Source organism: Rhinatrema bivittatum, chromosome 2, assembly GCF_901001135.1.
Source record: "Rhinatrema bivittatum chromosome 2, aRhiBiv1.1, whole genome shotgun sequence".
In the NCBI taxonomy this organism is placed as follows: Eukaryota; Metazoa; Chordata; class Amphibia; order Gymnophiona; family Rhinatrematidae; genus Rhinatrema; species Rhinatrema bivittatum.
Genome location: NC_042616.1, coordinates 60,566,833 through 60,588,912, shown reverse-complemented (window position 1 = coordinate 60,588,912; position 22,080 = coordinate 60,566,833). Strand labels below are relative to the sequence as shown.

Sequence of the window (22,080 nt, the reverse complement as noted above, 5' to 3'; positions counted from 1 at the left end):
AGACAAACCAAGGACCTATTACTTAAAGCAGGGCAGAGGGCCAAGACCACCGATGATGCGCATCATCGAGTGGCGCTCCAGTTTCAGCCAGGTGACAAAGTATAAAACTTCTTCCTCCCTAATCTTGGAATTTTACTGTTCCCTGGCCATCTCAGGTAGAAAAGGTAAGGATATGTCATTAAGAGTTCACAATATCACTTTCTGTAATGGTGGTATCTGGAGAATATAATTCTGCATAAAATTGGGCAAATCTATTAGATATTTGTATACTATCGTATATAAAAGCCCGTTTTCTATTCTTAATTTTAAGAATCTGATTTAATAACTGCTGCTCCTTTAGGTGCCTAGCCAATAAGCAGCTAGCCTTATTACCAAATTCAAAGAATTTCTGCTTCGTCCACTCTAAGCTATACGCTAACTCAGCTGCATCCAGACTTTTTAATTCTTGGCGAGTAGCCTCAAGAGGAGAAAGAGTGACATTATCCCCACACCTCTTATGCTTAATCTCTAACTTCCCAAGCCAGGTTAATAACTGAATCCTTACTTTGTCTTTCTCCTTCTTCAAATAAGTAACCCTTGAGATCAGCTGGCCCCTAATGACCACTTTTAACCCTTCCCAAACCACTGCGGGGCTCACCTCACCCATCTCATTAAGTTTCAAATAGTCCTGGATGGTGTCAGATAGATGTTAATGAAAGATTTGTCAGTAATTAAAGATTCATTAAACCTCCAGAACAAATGTTTAGACAGTTCTCTATCCACCCACAAGCAAAGACACACTGGAGCATAGTCAGACCAAGTTATATAAGAACATAAGAACATAAGAAATTTCCACGTTCGGTCAGACCAAGGGTCCATCAAGCCCAGCATGCTGTTTCCAACAGAGGCCAAACCAGGCCTCAAGAACCTGAAAAATACCCAAACACCAAGAAGATCCCATGCTACTGATGCAATTAATAGCAGTGGCTATTACCTAAGTAAACTTGATTAATAGCCATTAATGAACTTCTCCTCCAAGAACTTATCCAAACCTTTTTTGTACCTAAACCAATATCTGTCTGTTCTCCCTTTCCTGCCAACTATTTATCTAACTGAAAAAAGTCAATCCTAGAATAGGATTTGTGGGGCTTAGAATAAAAGGTGTAATCTCACTGTTGGATTTCTCAGACCCCAAACATCTACCAAACCCCAATCCGTCATCAGGTTCTTTAACTTTTGTCTCTGCGATCTTGAAGTAGCATTACCCCCTCCTTAATTATCGAAGTAGGGATAATGAGTCAAAATGAAGTTGCCACCTATTACAATATGCCCTTCTGCCCATCCAGACAAGGTGGTAGAGAGTGCATCTAGAAAAGAGCCCTGAACAGAATTAGGTACATACACATTAACTAGCATAAACAGTTCCCCATAAACCAATACTTTCAGCATCAGGAATCTACCCCTCAAGTCCCAAAACACTGCTTTGACATTCACAATCAAGTTGTGGGCAAACTGAATAGCCACACCCCCATACTTATTCTCCTTAGACCCTGCAGCAAAGTATTGTATTGGGAATTTCCTAGTAAACAGGAAAGAACAGTGCCTCACCTTAAGATGAGTTTCCTGACAGAAAATTACATTAGCCTTCAAGGCCTCCGCTTCCTTAAACAATAGTTTCCTCTTCCCCACCGTGCTCAACCCCTTTGTGTTAATGGAGACTAAGTTGACCACCCCCACTGGCATCGAATGAGATATCAAAGTGCCACAACACATTAACACACACACACTCAAAATGAGAAACATCAACAACCGAGAAAACCTGTGAACCCCCACCCACCTTCCCTAAAAGCATCCTTCAGATAAACACCTTTCTATGGAAGAATGACCCCATCCAGCACAGAAACCCTCCCCCCAGCCCACTCCGCAGCATAAACTGTTGACATCACCATTGTGCAAATGCTAGCCCCTAAGTGTCTCAAAGACCACCAAGAAAGTCACTGACAATTCTCTGAGAAGAACAGGTTAATACTGTTAGGAAATAAGATAAGTCCTCACCCACTCTCTGTTCCAGGTGATGAGGGCTTTCCAAATGACTCCACAGCCTCTGCCAGGAACCAAGAACCCTCTGCCATTGAGCCAAGTCCTCCCTCTGTTTGGATTGTACACCACTGGAAGCTGCTGGTAGATCCTCAGTCACACTAAGGTCCATCTCCTGCAGAGAAGCTCGAGCTGCTGCCACCACCTTAAACTTAATGGATTTGCCTTGGGAAGAAAACTGCAAGCCAAAGGGAAAAAGCCAACGAGATTTGATACTAGCCTTCTTCATAGTGGCAAGGACTCCATGAAATTCTCTCCTTTTTCTAATAGTGATCACAGATAGAGCTTGGAATATTTCAACTTTTTGGCCCTGCCAATTTACACAGCCCATTTTTCTTGCCAGTTGTGCTATCTTTTCCTTAACAGCAAAACTATGGACGCAAACCACAATGTCTCTTGGCACGTTACCTCGTGGGCCCACCAACGACCTATGGGCTCTGTCAGTTTTATCTCAGAGGCTGATACTGCATCTTCACCTTCCGCCAAAATTGCTGCACAAATACCAGTTACTGTGTGGAAGCAGTCAACAAATTCAGGAAGCTCCTGCACAACATGAAAACATAGATTCACCCATCTGGACCTGTTTTCGAGGTCTTCAAGCTTGTCCTCTAGCTCCTGGATAGTGGCTGACAGAGCAACCCCCTCCTGTCTAGTCTTAAAATCTGTGGCCTGCTCCTCCAAACGCATTTCCACATCCTCCACTTGATTGCCAAGTGCTGTGACATCTGCCTACACCTCGGAGACCACTGCACAAAATTCGGCGCAAAGAGACGCCATATCCTGAGGCAGGTCCACAAACCAGCGCTGGAATTCGGTCCGCGTGGGTAGGTTCTTGTTATTCTCCTCCTCCTCTAGGCCCAGTGCTCCGGAAACCTCTCTACTTGCAAAAGAAAAATGCCTGAGGTCCATTTTATTCTTGTGCTGCGCCATCCCGCTATCTTGCCTGGTCTGGGGAGAGAGAGAAAATCTGGTCTCGGCGACTGTTAGCACCGCGATTGCTACCGATTAGAAGCGGAGGGACGGGAACCCGGGATTCAGGCATCTATGCTGGTTGGGCAAATTCACTTCCTCCAACCTCTGCTCATTTGGACATATTCCTGTGCTATATCCAGCCCTGCAGTCTGCTCTGGTGTCCTGCTCCATGCCTCTCTCCTGGGTTCCTGATCCATATGCTGCTCTATTTTTACAACTGCTTGTCAAGGTTTAATGATGCACAATCAATGACAAACCTTTTCCATTGGAAAGAAATCAGTAGAACTAGGGGTCATGAAATGAAACTCCAGGGAGGATGACTCAGAATGAGTGTCAGGAAATATTTCTTCATGGAGAGGGTGATGGATGCTTGGAATGCCCTTCCGGAGGAGGTAGTGAAGACAAAAACAGTAAAAGATTTCAAAGGGGCATGGGATAAACACTGTGGATCTCTTAAGGCTAAAGGATGGGAATGAAAAAAAGAGTGCATGGGGGTAACTTGCTGGTATGGTGGTTACTACCCTTAACCAAAAAGCCTTCATGCTGTTGATGCAAGTCCATCATTGCTCTATGTTTCAACGGCAGGGGGAAAAGAGGAAAAGGGGAATTAGATTCAGACAGCAACCAACAAGGACATTGAATTGTACAGGCTGGGAAAATAAATAAGGATGGAGGTAATTTGCTAACGTGGTGGTTACTACCCTTAACCAATAAGCCTGATACTTTTGATGCAATTCTAACATTCTCTCAGCAAAGAGGAAATGGGAATTGGACTCAAACAGCAACCAACAAGGGACCTGACTTTGACGGTCTGGGAACTGTAATTATAAAGGTGACTTGAATGGCACAGTAGATACTACCATAAGTTTGCCGGGCAGACTGGATGGATTGTTTGGTCCTTTTCTGCCATCATTTTTATGTTTCTATACGTAAGATGCCTCCCAAGCTAGGTCTGGTTTTACCAGCCTTGTCTCAACCTTCATCCAACCATCCAGCCTCTTCAATTATGCCTCTTCCTTATGTACCATTTGCCATCAACCGGATGTACCCTGTCATTATACCCACTGACCACTGAGAGGTATTCTACACTGTTTGCAATAATGTGCTGGTGAGAATCCTGGTGCTTACTTCAAGGGATGCTGTTATCTTGTTTTTTCTCTGTTCAGCTCATGTAGTTGACCGAACCAAGCAGAGGGGAAGTGAGCAAGTCAATTACACAGGAAAGATCAAAGTGAGCCCCTGGAAACCTCCACAAGCTCACAACTATGGATCTCTGACTATAAAAGCCATGATTTAAAAATATGTAGTTATAGGCTCTGCATTTATTGCAGCATTTGAAGGAAAGTCTCTAGATGGTTTAACGGTTATGCTTTTGGTACATATTAACAGGAATAGGAAGAACTGCAGTACCTGGCCACACTCATTTGTACAACTACAGACTTGTACATTGGTTCTTAACCCAGCCTTCAAGGGTCACCTGCCAAATCTGATATTCAGACACCCACAATGAATATGCCTAAGCTATTAGCATGAATTGTTTCCATCAAATGTAAATATATCTGCTGCATATGTATTCTGAATATCCTAGCCTGGCCGGGTGGTCCAAAGCATCTTCCTCCCTTGGCAAACAATAGTGCTAAACAGGCAGCCTGGGCCAAAGATCCAAATCCTCATTACGCTTCATTACGTTTCCATTTCATTACATTTTTCAAGAGTGAAGGAGGGTCGTTCACTGTCACACTGCACCCACCAAAGCCAGGTAAGCAGAGTCTATCAAAAACAGAATTCATTCTCTGAGCAAGGGTCTGTATATCGATTTTCATTCTCTGTTGCCTACTACTAATTACATTTTGTATTTATGCAGCATCTTAGGATCTGAATGCATTTTTCCATTATAATACCATAAAAATACACACTGTAACCTGTGAAGTGGATGGGTTGATAGCTGGTCCACATGAAAGTTCCAGAGAACAGAAGCAACAATTAGCATTATTAATAAAAACCTGAGTTTAAGTGATTTGCCCAAGATCATACAGAGAGGCGGTGGCAGAACAGATATTAAAACGTAGGATTCCCAGAATGTCTCTCTACTCAAAGTTCTAAATTTCACAGACATACTATCACTAGATCTAGAAGTAGGCTCAAATTACAACATCATAGAGAGATTCAAAAAAGCTGCTGAGCACCTCTAAATTAGGTACCTACGGTAAGTTTTCAGCTGAAAATTCACATCAATTTAGTTCCCTAAAAATTAGTTCCCTAAATTTAAGCCTGCTATTTATTTGCCTAGATTTAGGCTCCTAAGTTAGGTTTTAGTTCTGAAAATCAGCACTAAGCTCTTAACTTTGTTCCAGGCTCCTAAATTTAGGAATGAAACCAGGAACCTAAATCTAGGCGCTCAGCCCTAGTGAATTTTCAAAAGGGCTAAATTTAGGAACCTAACTCCAAAAGTTAGGCTCCTAAATTCTTTGAAAATTGGCCCCATAACTTTATTTCTTTTGAAACATCCAGGAAGCATTTATTTGGTACTGAAATAAGCTACCAACATCATAGATCTTTCCATCTTTCAACAAAGATAAAACTATTTTCACTTCATAGGTGGAAGGAACACTTCAGCTCACAGTTAAATTATGCGCTTGGACCTGGCGCAGTAGTGGACAAGCAAGGAACCTATGTTTGATTCCTAGTCCCAGTTTCTGCTCCTGAGGTTAGCAAGGGTTGGGGATGCTGCAAAGGCGATGATCCCTTGGGTAGGATTCCCAGCCAGTGCACAACAGCGACATCTCCTGGCCAGGTTCGGCGGACTGGCTTCCAAAATATGTGGACCCTGGACAAAGAACTGTCACTACAATGGCTGAGCTATAAGGGGGGGTGGGTAAAAAATGGAGAAAACCCTAGGATAATAAGTGCAGATTTAAAAAAGCTTTATTTCTCAACTTTGGCACTCCTTTACGGAGTGGCATTTGTCTATCCAGGGCATTCTGCACACCCTGGCTAGCACCATCGAGACAATGCTTCCCACTGACATCATGCCCTGGTCCTGCAAATTCCTGAGCCCAGCGAGGTACACATGCACAATGCTGGGAGTTTACAGGCACAGCCATGCACCTCGGAGAAAATTATGGCATCCCCTGTCCTCCCTCTCTGTTTCTGGGGTCTACGCCCATAGACTAACTTTTGCTGAAGAGAACTCGGTTACCTGGCCTGGATTTAGGCACAAACATACTAGATTTGTGCCTAGGGTGGAAATATTTGGGGGAACAGCAAAGATCCTACCCCCTCTCCTACTCATGGACTGCCAGTCCGGCCTCGGATTTCTGAACCCTTCCCTCCCCCAGACTTCAGGGGCTCTACTCCAGCTAGCAACAAATTTCTTAGACTGTAAGCTCCCCCGCAGAAATACCCATATGGGGAGGGGCCTATGAATGCAGGCTTCCATAGTCCCCACACTCATTGCAGTCTGAGGATACCTTTACTGGCTAGAGCAGAGCTTCTAAGGTCCAGGATTGGGAGAGGGAGGAGGGAGAAGGAAAGGTTTCGGAGGACCATAGGGTGAAGTGCCTAGGCACTGACTGTGCCTAGAGATGGCATCAGACAAAATGCATCACTTTCTGTTACTTTCCTAAGCTTATCAGTTCTAATTTGTTTCTATTGGAAAACCAGATGCATGAAATATCTTATATCCAATAGGGAAGAAAAAGCATGTCAGAACATCACTAAGACTCAAGACTGATCACAATGTCAGTTACCTTCCTGTTTTGAACATGTTGATGGGGTAGAGTAGCCCAGCCAGGCAGGAGGCAATGTAAGTGTTCATTGATGAGAAGGAGATGTGGGGCTGGGTGTCGGCGGCCACTGCAGCTGTGGTGTTCCTCAGCAGAGCTGCCGTTCTCTTCAAAACACTATCATTGTGGAATAAGAGGATTCCGTCCGCATACCTAGGAAAAGCCAGCCAGGACAGAACCTTAGCAAGGTCTAAAGGCCCTCCTGAATTCTTTAGAACATAAGAGCTGCCATAATGAGTCCCTCCACAAAAGGAGGGCAAATGATAAAAGCTGGAGGATCTGAGGGCCACCTAGGTCTTCAGAAGCACTGTATTTTAAATTAGCTGAAACCTGCAAAACATACGTAGTAAAATGAGTATTTTATTTGGACTTATTACAACTGCTTCACCATCAACCAAGATGGATATAGAACATAAAAGCACAAACTTTCAAAACTCAAAGTAGTGCACACAGAAAAGGCAATTAAAGGATATATAAAACTTCACACAGCAATCAAACACAGGATTCAAAAATGTCTTTTTAAGCAATCCAATAAACAGAATAAAACTAAAACATTCAAAAAAGCAGCGGTAAATAGCCATGGTTTAACTGATTCCCTAAGTCGCAGATAATCTCCTATTATTCACATTTCCTTGGGTATGGCATTCCACAGTCTAGGCCTAATGCATAAGACGTTAGTCCCAACTAATCTAGCGTCAATCAAAAAAGGGATACCAGGAAAAACCTGTTACAAAGATTAAAGTGCTCTCCATGGAGCATATAGCTCTAATTGGTCTTTTAAGATATTGGAGGGGTTCTATTGTTCACTGCTTTAAAAGCTAACGATAAAATCTTGAACTTGGCACAAAATGACACTGGTAACCAGTGAAGGCTTATTACAGCTGGGGTAACAGGATCTCCTAATTTCAAGCCTAATGAACTGGAGCCTCTGCATCTACTTTTGAGGCAATCTATATACAAACAGTTGCAATAATTAAGTCTGGAAGCAACTACAGAGTGAATCACCTTGGTGAAACCTTTCTTAGATTTAAAAAAAAAAAGGGGGCAAAACTAACACATTGTTTCACATGTAACTGTAGAAATGAAGTATTTTTATTTTATTTATTTAAATATGTGATATTTTTTTTATTTAAATATGTATAGTCCATTGTATCCAAGGTTCTAATATCCAACATGAGACTGCATACTCTGCACCAAATCTAAGATTACACCCAAAATCCTAGTCTGAAAACCTGATGCCAGAAAATTCCCATTGAAGCATAAATGCAGGAGGAGAAACATTTAAAGCATGGCTTTTTATCCATAAAATCTCTATTTTTTTAGAATTCAGCTTCATGTTGAAATCCATTCGCCCTGATATCAAATTGAAGCAGGCATTTTAAGTTACTACTACTATTATTTCTATAGCACTACTAGATGCATCCAACTTGGTATATACATGAATGTCAGCTGCATAGATGACATATAAGACTATCTTCTCTAAGTAGACTCCTTAGCAGTTAAACACACGTCAAACAAAGATGACAGAACTGATTCCTGGGGTACCCCACAGTTCAACTCCCAGGAGTAAGATAAACAGTCTTCAATTTTCACCCTTTGAATTTTACTGTTTTTAGAAATGAAGTAAAGCAGCTCAACATTTTGCCTTCTATACTAAGACCCTAGTCATGGGGGAATTCTGCGCAACTGCGGAGCACAGAATTTGCGCAGAATTCCTCTCCTGCGCAGCTGCACAGAAAGGGCCGGATTTTAAAAAGGTTACGCGCGCCGGGCCTATTTTTAAAAGGCCCTGGGACACGCGAAAAGCCCTGGGATGCGTGTAAGTCCCAGGGCTTTACTAAAGGGGTGGTCTGGGGGCGGGGCGTACATGTGCACATGTCAGGTAGCGCACGCACATGTACGCCCGCGTGCACCTTTTTAAAATCTATCCCAAATTCTGTTTTCTGCACAGATTTTAGCAGGCCCCTGCATGCTGCGCGTGGAGCCTGTCCCACTTGCAGAGAAGAAGGAGCAGGCCCCGGTGAGAGCAAGTCTGTGTGTGGGGGGGTGGGGGTGTAAGACTACAAGCCTGGGGGCTGAGAGAGAGCATATATGAGGGTGCAAGGGTGTGGGTGCCAGAGAGAGGAAGCCTATGTGAGGAGATTGTGAGCTGGTGTGTTTCAAAAAGGGATTGTGTATATTTGAGGATGCTTGTTTGTTTGTGAGAGAGGGAGTCTGTGTGAGGGTATGTGTATGTGTAAGAAAGAAAGCCTGTGTGAAGAGATGTGTGTATGTGTGAGAAATATCCCTTCACACAGATTGTGTGTGTGTGTGTGTGTGTGTGTGTGTGTAAGAGAGAGGGAGCCTATGTGTAGGGTGGATGTGAGCAAGAGAGGGAGCCAGTGTGCAGTGGTATATGAGAGAGAGGCATAGGCAGCCTGCGTGTGGATATAAGCATGAGAGAGAAAGGGAGCATGTGTAGGTGTGTGTGTGCAAGAGAGAGAGGGAGCCTGTATGAGGAGGCATGTATGTGTTAGAGAGAGAGAGGGAGCCTGGATGAGGGTGTGTGTGTTTGCGCAAGAGAGAGAGAAAGGGAGCCTGGATGAGGGGATGTGCATGTGTGAGAGAGAGAGGGAGTCTGTATGAGGGGGTGTGTATGTGCACTAGAGAGAGGGAGCTTGTGTGTGTGTATGAGAGAGAGAGAAAGAGTGGAACAGAGGAAGCCTGTGTGAGGGACAGTACTGAGAGAGGAGTCAAACTCTGGGAATGAAGATAGAGTGGAAGGGATTGAGCCTAGAGAGGGAGGGGAGAGATAGTGGCAGGTGGAGGAGTTGGAGCTTGAGAAGGCAAAGTGAAAGGAGACTGGCGTGGAATAGGAAGAGAAGGTAGAAGAGACACTCTTACAGTGAACTTCTAGGGAAAGATATTAGAGACTGGTCTGTAATTCTCAACAAATACTGCATCTACATTTTTTTTTTCAGTATGGGACATATTACTGTCTCAGCTTCTTTTGAATGATTATTTCCTGGAAAGAAGCTCTACTAAATTATTTTGACACTCAACCTGGGGGAATGGATCCAGAGGACTTCTTGGCTTTGACTCAACTACAATAGATTCAACTTCTTTCATAGAAAGAATCTTAAAGAACGCTACAGTAGGATATAGTTGGATGGAGCTACTATTATCTCTTAACTACATTTTCTAACATCTAGTTTCTCACGGATACAATTTTTTGCAGAAAACAATTAGTAAAATTATCACACTTTGGCGCTATTTGTGGGCTGCTATAGCTGATTCTCTAAATTTCTCAATAAACCAAAAAGAGTTATAGGTCAGTTTTTTTACCTATGATATGCTCTGCAAAAAAAACCCCCAAAAAACCCATCTGCTGCAATGATTTCCAAATTATAATCCTTTAAGTGTTTCCTATATTATTTCAATCTTCATGACTTCAAGGTTTGTGTCAGGCCCATTCTAATTGCCTTCCTATCTTCTTCATATTATGAAGGTCCTCTGTAAGCCATGGTGACAATTTACCTGTATTAATATATCTAATATTTTTTCTGGTGCTAATGATTGAATGGGCTATTTAAGTGCTTGATTCCAAATATCCTCTAAATAGCGTACGGGAGCATCTACTCAAATCTTAGTCAAATCCCCTAACGCTGCTAATATCTTCGGGGCAGAGATGGATTTTGGCCCTACATATGTGTAGAACCATATTGTCCTTATGAGGAAAAAAATATACCCTTTGACACAAATAGTAACATAGTAAAATGATAGCAGAGAAAAATATCAAAATGGCCCATCCAGTCTGGCCAGCAAGGGTTTGGGGCTTTAAACTGTGAAACAGAGAGCAGATTTAAACAACTCAGAGAGAGTATTATTTCACACAACACACAAACAGTGGAATTTGTCATCAGGATTTAAAAGGGGTTTGGACAAGTTTTTGGAAGAAAAGTTCATTAACCAATATTAGCCAGGTGGGTTTGAGAAAGCCACTACTTGTCCCCAGGAGTAAGAAGACATGGATCTCCTCCACTGTACTTGTGACCCAGATTGGCCACTGTGGGACAGGATGCTGACCTACAATGGATATATAAATATATTTTCTCTGCTGCATAAAATACCACAAATGAAGGGGGGTCTGTCTACTGTTCTTTTATGTGACGAGGTATGTCTCTGTTGTAACTCGCCTAGGATTATAGATGGGAGGGATAGAAATATTTTCAATAAACTGTCGCTCCCTGCTTTTAGTTTGGATTTGTAACAGCTACTCTCTGGAGATTATCCCCAGTGCCTTCTTGGAATCACAATACAGTCATTTTGCTACTGTTTGGGGCTGAACTGCTGCTCCGTGCAGGTTACCCCAGTACTTTGTTTCCATCCTCTTGCCATTAAGGGATCCTTTGTGTATATCCCATGACTGTTTAAATTCTGTTCTCATTTTCTTTCCATCATCACCTCCAGGATGACATTCCAGCTATCCACCACCCTCTCCGTGAAAAAAACATATTATTCCTGAGCATCTCACTTTGGAACATCATATTATGAACCCTATCTAATTCTGCAACTTCCTTTTCATTCAAAAAAGTGTTTCTTGTGCATTATTATCATCTTTCTGTATTTAAAAGTCTTTGTTCTATTATCCCTATCTCTCCTCTCCTCTAGGATATACATAGCCTCATCTCATATGTGTTTTGGGGCAGACCCCACACCATTTTAGTTGTCTTTTTCTGTTCCACCTCTTGCCTATCTCTATCCTTTATGAGACAGGCTAGTATTTAAGTGAGGCCTCAAAGATGACCTGTACGGGGGGGGGGGGGGGGGGGGGGGGGGGGGGCATTATCACCTAAAATGAAACTAAAAAATGGTCTGACCAATCCAGTGGACCACTCTTAATCTCACCAAAGCTTAAGTTTCAATCAAACAAAAACACAAATTCCAGGGTATTGATTTTAATCAGTTTACAAGAACAATACAGACACAAATTTGTGTTGGAGCTCTTATCTTTCCAAGTCCTTGTGAATATTAAAAGTCTCTTAAAACTATTACTCTAGACTGTTCTGTACATTTGTAATTAATTGTGCTAATTCCATCAGGAAATGACTATAATCACAGGGGACTCAAACTAACATTAATCCTAGCTTATTACTATTGCCAGAATACAATAACAGGCATTCAAATCTCTGCAGGTGATGACTTTTTTTTTCACAATCAAAAAATCATTCTGAATAATTACTGCTATTCCTCCACCTTTGCCCATAGATCTTGACCGAATGAAAACATCATAGCTAGGAGGTCAAATTTGTAATATGAATCGTAGAGCCTAATTTCGTGATACAAAGAATATCTAATGGTTTTTCCAGAAGCAAATCGTAGATCATGACCCCCTTAGATTTAATCAAATAACATTAAGCATATTAACCTTTAGAATCACAGACACCTCTCTAACAGATCCATTATTTGTCTGGGTAGCTGTAGGGAAAATTACAGTTAAAGTAATGACCTAGAAGCCCTTGTAGTTTTAATAGGCTGAACATTAGAGCAAGACATCTCTCCCTTCATCTACAGTTACTTTGATCTGCAGATTAGATTCCAGTTCATCACAATTTACATAGGACCCCATTATCCCACTCACGATAACCTAAAAAACTAAAAGAAAATACTACAAAAAGTCCAATATAAGACCAAAGTAAAACAAGCACCAAATACTAAAATATCAGAAACCTAGCTTCAAAATAACACCACCAGCATTAGATACCAAAAAATATTCGGGACGATACAGTACAGCCCGGGTTTGACCGCGCGTGTTCGACACGTTAGCTTTACCCCTTATACAGTAAGGGGTAATAGCGCGTCGAAAACGCGTGGCCAACCTCCCCCGAAACTAATAGCGCCCGCAACATGCAAATGCATGTTGCGGGCGCTATTAGGTATTCCCACGCGATCCAGAAAGCAAAATGTGCAGCAAAGCCGCACATTTTACTTTCAAAAATTAACGCCTGCCCAAAGGCTGGCGTTAATTTCTGCCGGCACCGGGGAAGTGTACAGAAAAGCAGAAAAAACTGCTACGCCCTCTGACTTAATATCATAGCGATATTAAATCGGAGATCCCAAAAATAAAAAAAAATTTTATAAAATAAAATTAAAAATCTGCTCGCGGCCCGCGGGTCGGAAAACAAACGCTCAATTATGCCGGCGTCCGTTTTCCGAACCCGTGGCTGTAAGCGGGTTTGAGAACCGATGCTGGAAAAATTGAGTGTCGGCTGTCGAACTCGCTGACAGTCGCCGGCTCCTGTCAAATAGGAGGCGCTAGGGACGCGCTAGTGTTCCTAGCACCTCCTTTTACCGCGGGCCCTAATTTGCATAGGCCCACCCTCCTGAATCACACGCCCAGGAGAGTGGCCTGTGTGCGCGCTGGGAGAGCGGGCGCTCGCTGGCTCTCCTGCGCGTTTTTCTGTATCGGCCTGATTGTAAGGTAAAAATATAATATACAGCTAAAATATAACATCAGATACAAAATATCAATATCCAAGCCACCATAAAATGAATCTAAAAATCTTCTGTGTCTGGGATCTAAAGGCCCCTGAAAAGGGGGGGGGGGGGGGGGGAGTGAGGCATGGGGAAAGAAGGCGTGGAAGCTGACATTATAATTGGGTCATCCAGAGAAGAAGCAACCTGGCTGCTTCAAAACAGGTTTGGGGCTCTTTATGGAACAGTAGTCATTTTCCTTGGAGGTCTGTCTCTGGGGTCTGTTTTGGTGGTAGCAATTACTTGTCTGCAGCTACAGCAATGACGCTTGCTGATGTCCTCAATGGGCTTTCCACACAAGAAGTAGCTTGGCAGCTCTGCTGGGTTACCACTGCCAGCGTGCTGCCAAAGGAACGGCCTTAATGGGCTTGCCCATTTGGGAGTGTGGAATCAAATCTCAAATTCAATAAAAAATTATCACGTGAACATGAATCCTACTAGTGTGATTTATCTTTGGACTCTTAGCCCCTGCCCAGGGCCTTGTCTTTCCTGTCAGTCTCTTTCCTATCCTCCCCTCTTGACTAGCTTTTCACTCTAGCAGAAGTTTCACCAATTATCTCTAATTGGTTTCTGATCACAAATTGCCAAGAACTACACCTCCGAGAAGGCTTTTCTTAAATGTGAACTCACTTCCTGTCAACTCAAAACATTTGCAGATTGTTTCCCATGAGGCTTCTTTTACCAATGAGATCACTTCCTGTCTGGTCTCCCATATGCTCTACAATCCTTCCCCTCCCCTCCCCCAGTGACAAGCTGTTGTAAATCTAGTGACAGGTTGGTCATTCTGTCATAATGTACATTCGGTTTGAAAATTGACACAGGTACAAAGTAAGCAAGGTCAATGGCATCTGCTTTGTTTGCGGATAGAACTCTGTTTGAAATGCACATACATAGACTTGAAAATGCAATCTCTGTGGGTATTTTATCTCCCCCAACCTTAACACATCCCAGTGCACAGGCTGGCCAACTGTCCTGTATCTGCAAAGACAATCCCCTCTTTTTAGTTAAAAAAAAAAAATTGTGTTCAGTCATAAATAGATATTTATCATCATCCAATCCAACATCCTTCAGTAGGGTTTTAAAATATCTCTTCTTTCATCCACATATTTTCTAGAAATGTTCCTGAAAACAAATCCTGAATGTTAGTTACCCTCATGAGAATATTGCTTAAAGAATAATAAATCACATTTCAAGCCTTAGGGGTAGACTGAAAAAACATACGCGCGATTTTATAACATGCGCACGCCGGTGTGTGCATGTTATAAAATCTGGGGCAGCTCGCACAAGGGGGGATTGAAAAAGGCAATTTATGCGCGGCGACGAGATCAGGCCTCCCCCAGTCCGCTCCAATTAAGGAGCAGACTGGGAGGGAACTTACCTACCCTCCCTCCCTCCCTCTCTCCCCAACCCCTTGAAAGGCCCTACCTTTTTTTTTCTTTATTTTCGAACTTACGCCAGCTCCTAAGCTGTCGTAAGTTGCACGCACCGGCAGCCTGCCGGCGCGCGATCCCCCAGCACAGCAGCAAATGTCCTTCCTTCCTCTGTGTCCTCCCTTCTCCCTAGCTACTAGTGCGACAGTGTCCTTCTCCTGTCTCCCTCTATTTGCCTCTTTCCACTGGCAGCCCATTTGCTCTGTTGCCATGCGACTCTGCTTGGTAAGTCTGAGCCATGCAGCACCAGTAACTCCTCTAGCTTCTTGCATAAGGCAGGTGCAGGCGCTGTGAAAGGAGAACAATGGAGAAGGCTGGTCAAGCAGCAGAGCAGAGCAGAGAGGAGGTGTGCTCCAAGAGCATAATTTTCCATTTGGGGGCAGGCAAGAGTCTTTAGAGGCCTCAACTCCCATTTTCCCTCTCCTCCACTGGTACCAGGCCCCTGTTACACATGCTAAAAAGAATTGAGTAGACTGTCTTCAGTAGTATAATCTGTAACAATATTGGACTTGCATCAAGCAGGCAATAAGTTTTGTACTAAGGTGCTACTGTACCTCTGCAGCCAAGATAGGCTCAGCAGGGAATTGTAGTGTTGAAGGGGACTCTCTCCAGCCTGGTGAGGTGCTACTGTCACCGAAAGAATGTAACCTAGTGGATACTCATCTCTGATTGCTTCACAGAGCCGGGCACCAAGACCTGGAAGAAATTACAGACCAAAATGTATTTTCCATTCTGCAACACGTGGCTATAGTGAACATGGATCCCACTCAAGCCTTCAGAAAGAACCACTGGAGCAGCACCAGGTTAAAAGAACAAGTGTCACCTCTAAAGGTCATTGGGATCCTTGACTAGTCTGCTAGTTCTCAGTTCCCATTTCAAAACATTTCAGAAAATGTGCACTAAGACAATAACACTATAAATCCCAAATACACTTGGATGAGAAATGAGACATAAAAAGAGAAAATTGGGGGTTAAACTGCACATTAATATCATTACTGCAAATACAGAGATCCATATTATATAAATCAGTGTATCCCAACCATCTCTTGAAGGCACACCTAACCAGTTGGGTTTTCAGAAAATCCTTAATGAATACGCATGAAATGGAACTACATATATTGGAGACCCAGAGTATGCAAATCTATCTCATGCATATTCATTGTGGCAATCCTGAAAACCCAACTGGTTAGGTTTACCTCCAGGAGAGGGTTGGGAAACACAGTAAATGCAAACTTTAGTAAGGTTGTTTCTTAGATATCAGGATAATCAAGAATGAATTTTTAAAAATGAGCGTGAAATTTAAAAAGTGTAAAATTGTGAATACTTTTTGTGATATGATGAGAAAGTATTAAGGTAGCTCTGCTGGTTTGTAATTTTATTTTCTTTATTTTGCAGAGCTGTATGACATGAGTCAGAGTACTCTTGTCTTTTGCATGGGGCTGTCTATTGGCCCTTTCAGTAGAATTTGATATGGGGGAAACCCTGGCTGCTGCTGGTTTGTCTATGGCAAGTTGGGCTTAGAGGCATTGTATTCAACTAGTTTACATCCTTTTTTAGAGAATCAAAATCAGACAGTAGTTTATCAAGTCCAACATTCAATCTCATGTTTTTTGGAATGTGAGTTCCACAGATATCCCTGCTGTCCACTATGTTGTTCAATGTTTATATCAAACTTGTTACACTCCTGCACCTACCTTCGCAGCATGGAGCCGCTGACGTTCTTCGCGGCAGGAGCTGCAGCCAGCCTGTTTTCTTCACCGCGGCAGGAGCCGCGGACCTTGGGGTGTCTTTCCTGCACGGCAGGCCCTGCCGCCATGCTACAACACAGCTGGAGTTGCCGCCGTCTTCTCCATCTTCACGGCCCGGAGGCCACAGTCCCCGGGCTTTTACTGGTGGCTGGAGCCGCCCTCGGTCCTTCCTGCAGTGGCAGAAGCCGCTGCTGACGTCGGGGCCTGTTCCACGGCACAGCTCTGCTCTGTCTCCTCGGAGTTTGTGCAGGGCCACTGTCCAGGGTTCTGCACTTCCTGTTCCTGTCTTCCTAGGGCGCGGCCCGTGCCTCCTTCACAGATTTAAAGTGCCCATGGCCGGATATGCCCCGGGCCCCACCTGGACTCCTCCCAGGGCATTTCCTGATATTCAGCCCTATATAGGGCCCAGCTTCCAGTCCTTAGTTGCCTTCGCAAGGAATTAGTTCCTCTCAAGGACTTCTCGTCTTCGCTCTTGCTGGTTTTCCTGTTCTTCGTGGGATCCCTCATCATTGCTTCATGTTCCTGGTCTCTTCTGGATATCCCTCGTCTTCTCCTGATATGCTGTGGTCTTCCTGATGTGGTATGATGTTCCTGATGTTCCTTCCTGATGCCTCGTCTCTGCTTCTGCTTCCTAGACCCGTGGTTCCTCATTGCTATCTCTTCAGGCATGCCATGTCGTGTTTCATCACCTCGTGGCATGAGCCTGTCTTCTCATCTGCAGCGCAAGCCTCCGGAGGGTCATCCTCGCCTGAAGCCAAGTCTCGTCTTGGTCCCCTGTCTCATGTCTGAAGCCAAGTCTAGTCTTGGTCCCCTTTCCTGAATCTCGTCTCGGCCCTTGGATATTCTTGTGGCTGCTCCGTCCATGCCTAAGACTCTGACTGAACCTGCTCTGTTCCAGCATGGTCCGTGACCAGCCATGGGCGGCTGTGTAGGGCGTGTCTCGGTGCAGGCTTCTACTGAATCTTTGCCACGTTCCGGCTTCATCTTCCATGTATTCGTCTGGAGTCTGTTTCGCACTCAAGCGTGGTCTGTAACCAGTCCCGTGGGTCCGCCCTGTGGTGGGCTGTGTAGGGTACGCTGCGTCACAGCCTCAACCCAGTACTAGACTTTGTTCCTGAAGCTTGTTCCTGAGTCTTCGTGCTCAAGCCTCTCATCTGAGTCTTCATATCCCAAGCTTCTTGTCACTGTCTTCATGTTCCAGAGCCTTCGTCCGCCCTTGTCTCCAGTCCGACCTGCTACCTTTGCCGTACCCAGCGGCAGGTCCGAAAGGGCTTGGAGTAGTCGGAGGACCATTCAGAAACAAACCTCGCCTGCCTCGGTACCGCCTTGGAGCCCTCTGGGGTTGTGCCGAGGTCCAAGGGCACACAATCTCCTCAGAAATGGGACCGCTCTCCTAGCACTCTCTAACAGAACTACTGTGTTATATTATCCAACAATTTGATTTGCACTAATTTGTGTACAGAGACAGCAGAGATGTCCTGAGTAAGGACATCAACAAAATTGTATCTAAGGTTAATCCATGCTTGGTTGCCATTATTACATGGTAGAAAGACAACAACCCTCTGTGGAATCCCAATATATCAGACTTGTTCTGAGTAGGACAAGTAGGGGAACAGGCACTCCATCCAAGAGCTAAAACTAGTCGTCAAAGACTCTCCTTTCAATTAAGGAGACAGCCCAAGTCCTAAGGATTCATCTTGACCCTAAGCTAACTATGGATGCACATATTACCTCAGTTTCACAAGCTATTTGTAAGTTTACAGTAACAACTTAAATTGTCTCTGGATCTAGGATTATTAATTGCAATCACCCAAGCACTGATGGTCTCCAGAATAGACTACTACAATTCTCTATGAGGCAGATTTTATATTCTGCGCACACGCGTACTTTTGTTCGCGCACCAGGCGCGAACAAGAGTACGCAGGATTTCAATAGATAGCGTGTAGCCGTGCGTATCCATTAAAATCCGGGGTCGGCGCGCGCAAGGCTGCCCAAAATCAGCAGCCTGCGCGCGCCGAGCCACGCAGCCTGCCTCCGTTCCCTCCGAGGCCGCTCCGAAATCAGAGTGGCCTCGGAGGGAACTTTCCTTCGCCCTCCCCCCACCTTCCCCTCACTTCCCCTACCTAACCCATCCCCCCGGCCCTATCTAAACCTCCCCCCTACCTTTGCGCGCGCCAGGCTAGCTGCCGCGCTCCATGTTCCGGTCCGGGGGCTGGTCTGGAGGCCGCGGCCACGCCCCCGGAATGCCCCCGGGCCGAAACCACGCCAGCGGTACCGCCCCCGAAACGCCGTGTCACTCGCGACACGCCCCCAAAACGGCATGTCACTCCCGGCACACCCCCGACATGCCCCTCCATGCAAGCCCCGGGTCTTATGCGCGTCCCAGGGCTTGCGCACGCCACTGAGCCTATGCAAAATAGGCTCGGTGCGCGCAGGGCGGTTTGGGGTAGGTTTTCGGGGGGTACACGTGTATCTTATGCACGTACCCCTTTGAAGATCTACCCCTATATGTGACAGAGCTGTAAAAAGAAAAAAACAACAAAAACTACAAAAGCTGCACACTACTGCAATGAGGGTAATGGCTAATTGTAGCTTTTAGGATCACATTACCCCTGTACTGAGGAGAATTAATTGTTTCCCTGTAGCCTTTAGATTCCAATTTAATATTTACAGCATTAAATGGTACAGGCCTTACATATCTAATGGAGAAGCTAAGCCACTACAAAACTACCCACCATTTGTAGTCAACCCAAGAAGCAATGCTTACAGTTCCAGCATTTTTGGAGACAAGGTGGTAGCAGCTCATTTGTGGAACTTCCAACCCCAAGAGATCCACCAACATGGGGGCTATGTTTACTTTATTTATTTATTTATTACAAAGACATATAGTCTGCCATTTTACCAGAAATTATTAGAAAGGCTGTAAAGACTTGGCTCTTCCAGAAGACATTTACAGGGAGTTGACATTCTAATGCTAATTCAGGCCAGTTTAGCAAAATATAGCTAAGAAAGATACCTGAAACTCTGTCATGTGTTATTAGCTGTACATCATACTGAGCAACATAAGTTGGGAGTGCAATCAAATCACTGAAGGAATAAACAAATGTTTGGAAGGAATGCTGAATTAGCTATTGTTCAAAGTCTTGAACAAAGTCTTAGAGATGTGTAGCCAGTCCCCCTTTTGGGCAATTAGCTGCAACCAGGAGTGCTATGGGTCTGGGTCCAAGTCTGGATGGGGAGAAGGAATTATCTCTTGGGGCCCCTGGCATGGTCAATAACTATCATAGCTTCAAGTTCACACTCTAGCTCAAAAATCACCAGAAGGTACCAAACTGTCCAAAACAGGAACAAAGAAGCCAGTAATAACAAAATGGATAGAACGCAAGATCCAAACCAATGTCCATCCATTCAGTCCTTGCACTGGATATATAAGGAAAAATCAGACTCCAAAAATAGTGCTCAAAATAAAATCTCTACTGCAACTTAAAAAAAAAATCCAAGCCAAAATTAAAAAATTAAAAATCCACATACAGCAGTTCACCAAAATAAAACAGATAGTTTCCTTGTCCATTCTAGATCGTCTCACCTCTCTCCTATCTCTTGCACCTTACTCCATAGAGAATATATCCTCACCAGTGAGAGAGGGATAACTAGAGTGTAGCTCTAGCATAAAACTAGTCAGTTGGAAAAAGTATCCCCAAGCACAAAAGATAGAAAATTACAAAAGTCCCAAAAGGTGGGTCAAAATTCAACTGCAAAATCTTCAAGCCTCTTGAGTTCTTTGCTCAAATGTTTCATTTCTTCTCTCCACTGACACTGTTAACTGATTGCCTTGGCAAAAAGATCTCTGATCCAGTCCTTTGGGATACCAGAGGTATGCCTTTCCTTCTGGCACTGGTCAATCAATCCAAAAATCTTCTCAAAAAGTCTCTTTCTTCAAAACTCTTGCTTGAATGTTTGAATTGCCTTGAAATACTGGGGGAATCTCTAGCTCTTCAACCACTCTACCTTGAGATCCTGGGGAATCTCTAGACCCACTTTCCTGAGATTCTGGAGGAATCTCTAGCTCTTCTCTTCAGTCGCTTTCCCGCTCTTCAGCTCATAACCCACTCTCCAGTCGCCTACTCACTCCTCAGCTCCTAACCCACTCTCCAGTCACCTACTCACTAAATCACTGAGCATGTTCCAGGGACTTTATACTCTACTGAGTTCTTTCCCCAAAAAAGGTGGGGTTATAGCAATAGGAGGAATCCTAAATACCAAAAATCCCTTCTACTGCTGCTTGCTAGAAAAATACATGGAGATAAAATTTGTGACTGGCAAAACCCTGTCATAGATGGATAAATCAAAGCTTATATGGGAACTCAATCAAAAAATATCCACTGTTTTGCAAATCTGAATTTCACTGCATGCATTTGATAGTGAGGAAAGAAAATATATTTTTCATGACAACCATCCCCATTCCCTTTCCAGCTTCCATAGGGAGAGCCATCAAGAAAATTAACATCCCACATCTGGCTATAGTGAAATGTGTATAGAAGAAAACCCAGGAATATACAACCCATGCTTCTCATAGTTATCTTGGCATAAACCCAACACATATGGTAGCCGGGAGTTTGAGTCATCTATATGGGGTCAACTCACATTTTTTAGATTGCAAATTACATGGATAATGGGAATTCATGTGAAAACAGGCTCATCATCATGTCCTTTTCTGGCAAATATGGTCCAGATATGTGACTGCATATAGAAGAATCAGGTCCTAAGTTTTATAAATCATAGTCCTTCACGTGAAAGGCTTGCCTCCCACATTAAAGACACCTAATCTGCAGGATTCATGTCGTTTGGATGCATTTAAAAAATGGCCAGAATCATGGTATTTGATATCAAATGACTTTGTTTTTACTTTACCCATAGTATTCAGGCTGTACTGTTTTGTGTTTTATTTCGTCAATGATGTTGTTACGTTTACCGCTCGCAGGATGGTCCCGTGAGTGTTTTCACTCACCCCAACGTCGATAGCTGAAGACTGCCACCCCACATGGCAGGTTAACGCCATCGCTCCTGCTTCCCTTCTAGATGCATGCACCCCAAGCTGTAAGGGCCCCTCAGTGAGGAACCCATGCTCTCAGCACCCTCCAATGATGTCACAGCCAGGTATTTAAACGCTGGCCATGCAACACAGGATTGTATCAGCAAACAGGTACCTGCTTTGTCTTCAGTCAAGCCTATGCAGTCTTCAACCTTGATCCATCTTGGTTGAGATGTGCAGGGAACCTCCATATTCGGGGTCCATCACGCTCAAATTTCGTGTGTAATTGCACGGCCACCGGCAAGTGATCCGAGAGAGCCTGGGGTTCAACTATAGTTGTGGTGATAGTGGAAAAATGACTCTGAGACACCAGAATATAATCAATTTGAGAGAGAGAGAGGAATGCGCCCTGGAAACGTGGGTGTAATCCCGCTCCGTCGGGTGCAGGATTCGCTAGATATCTAAAAGTCCTAATTGGGAACATAAATACTCTATGCCTTTCAACTTTTTTCCCTGTCTTCGTG

General features: G+C 44.0%; 1 protein-coding gene across 5 annotated transcripts in view; it reads right to left on the bottom strand.

The window, feature by feature from the left end:
• The window catches only part of LOC115084005 (tubulin delta chain-like), a 193,534-nt gene that overhangs the window by 73,159 nt on the left and 98,295 nt on the right, over positions 1–22,080 (bottom strand). For 4 of the 5 annotated variants that reach the window (XM_029588249.1, XM_029588246.1, XM_029588245.1 and 1 more), the window contains 2 exons: positions 15,331–15,472; positions 6,798–6,986 (listed from right to left, as the gene is read on the bottom strand). In XM_029588249.1, the coding sequence (XP_029444109.1) occupies positions 6,798–6,986; positions 15,331–15,472 (331 nt within the window). The remainder of the gene's footprint in view (positions 1–6,797; positions 6,987–15,330; positions 15,473–22,080) is intronic. The other variant, XM_029588248.1, reaches the window with a different exon arrangement.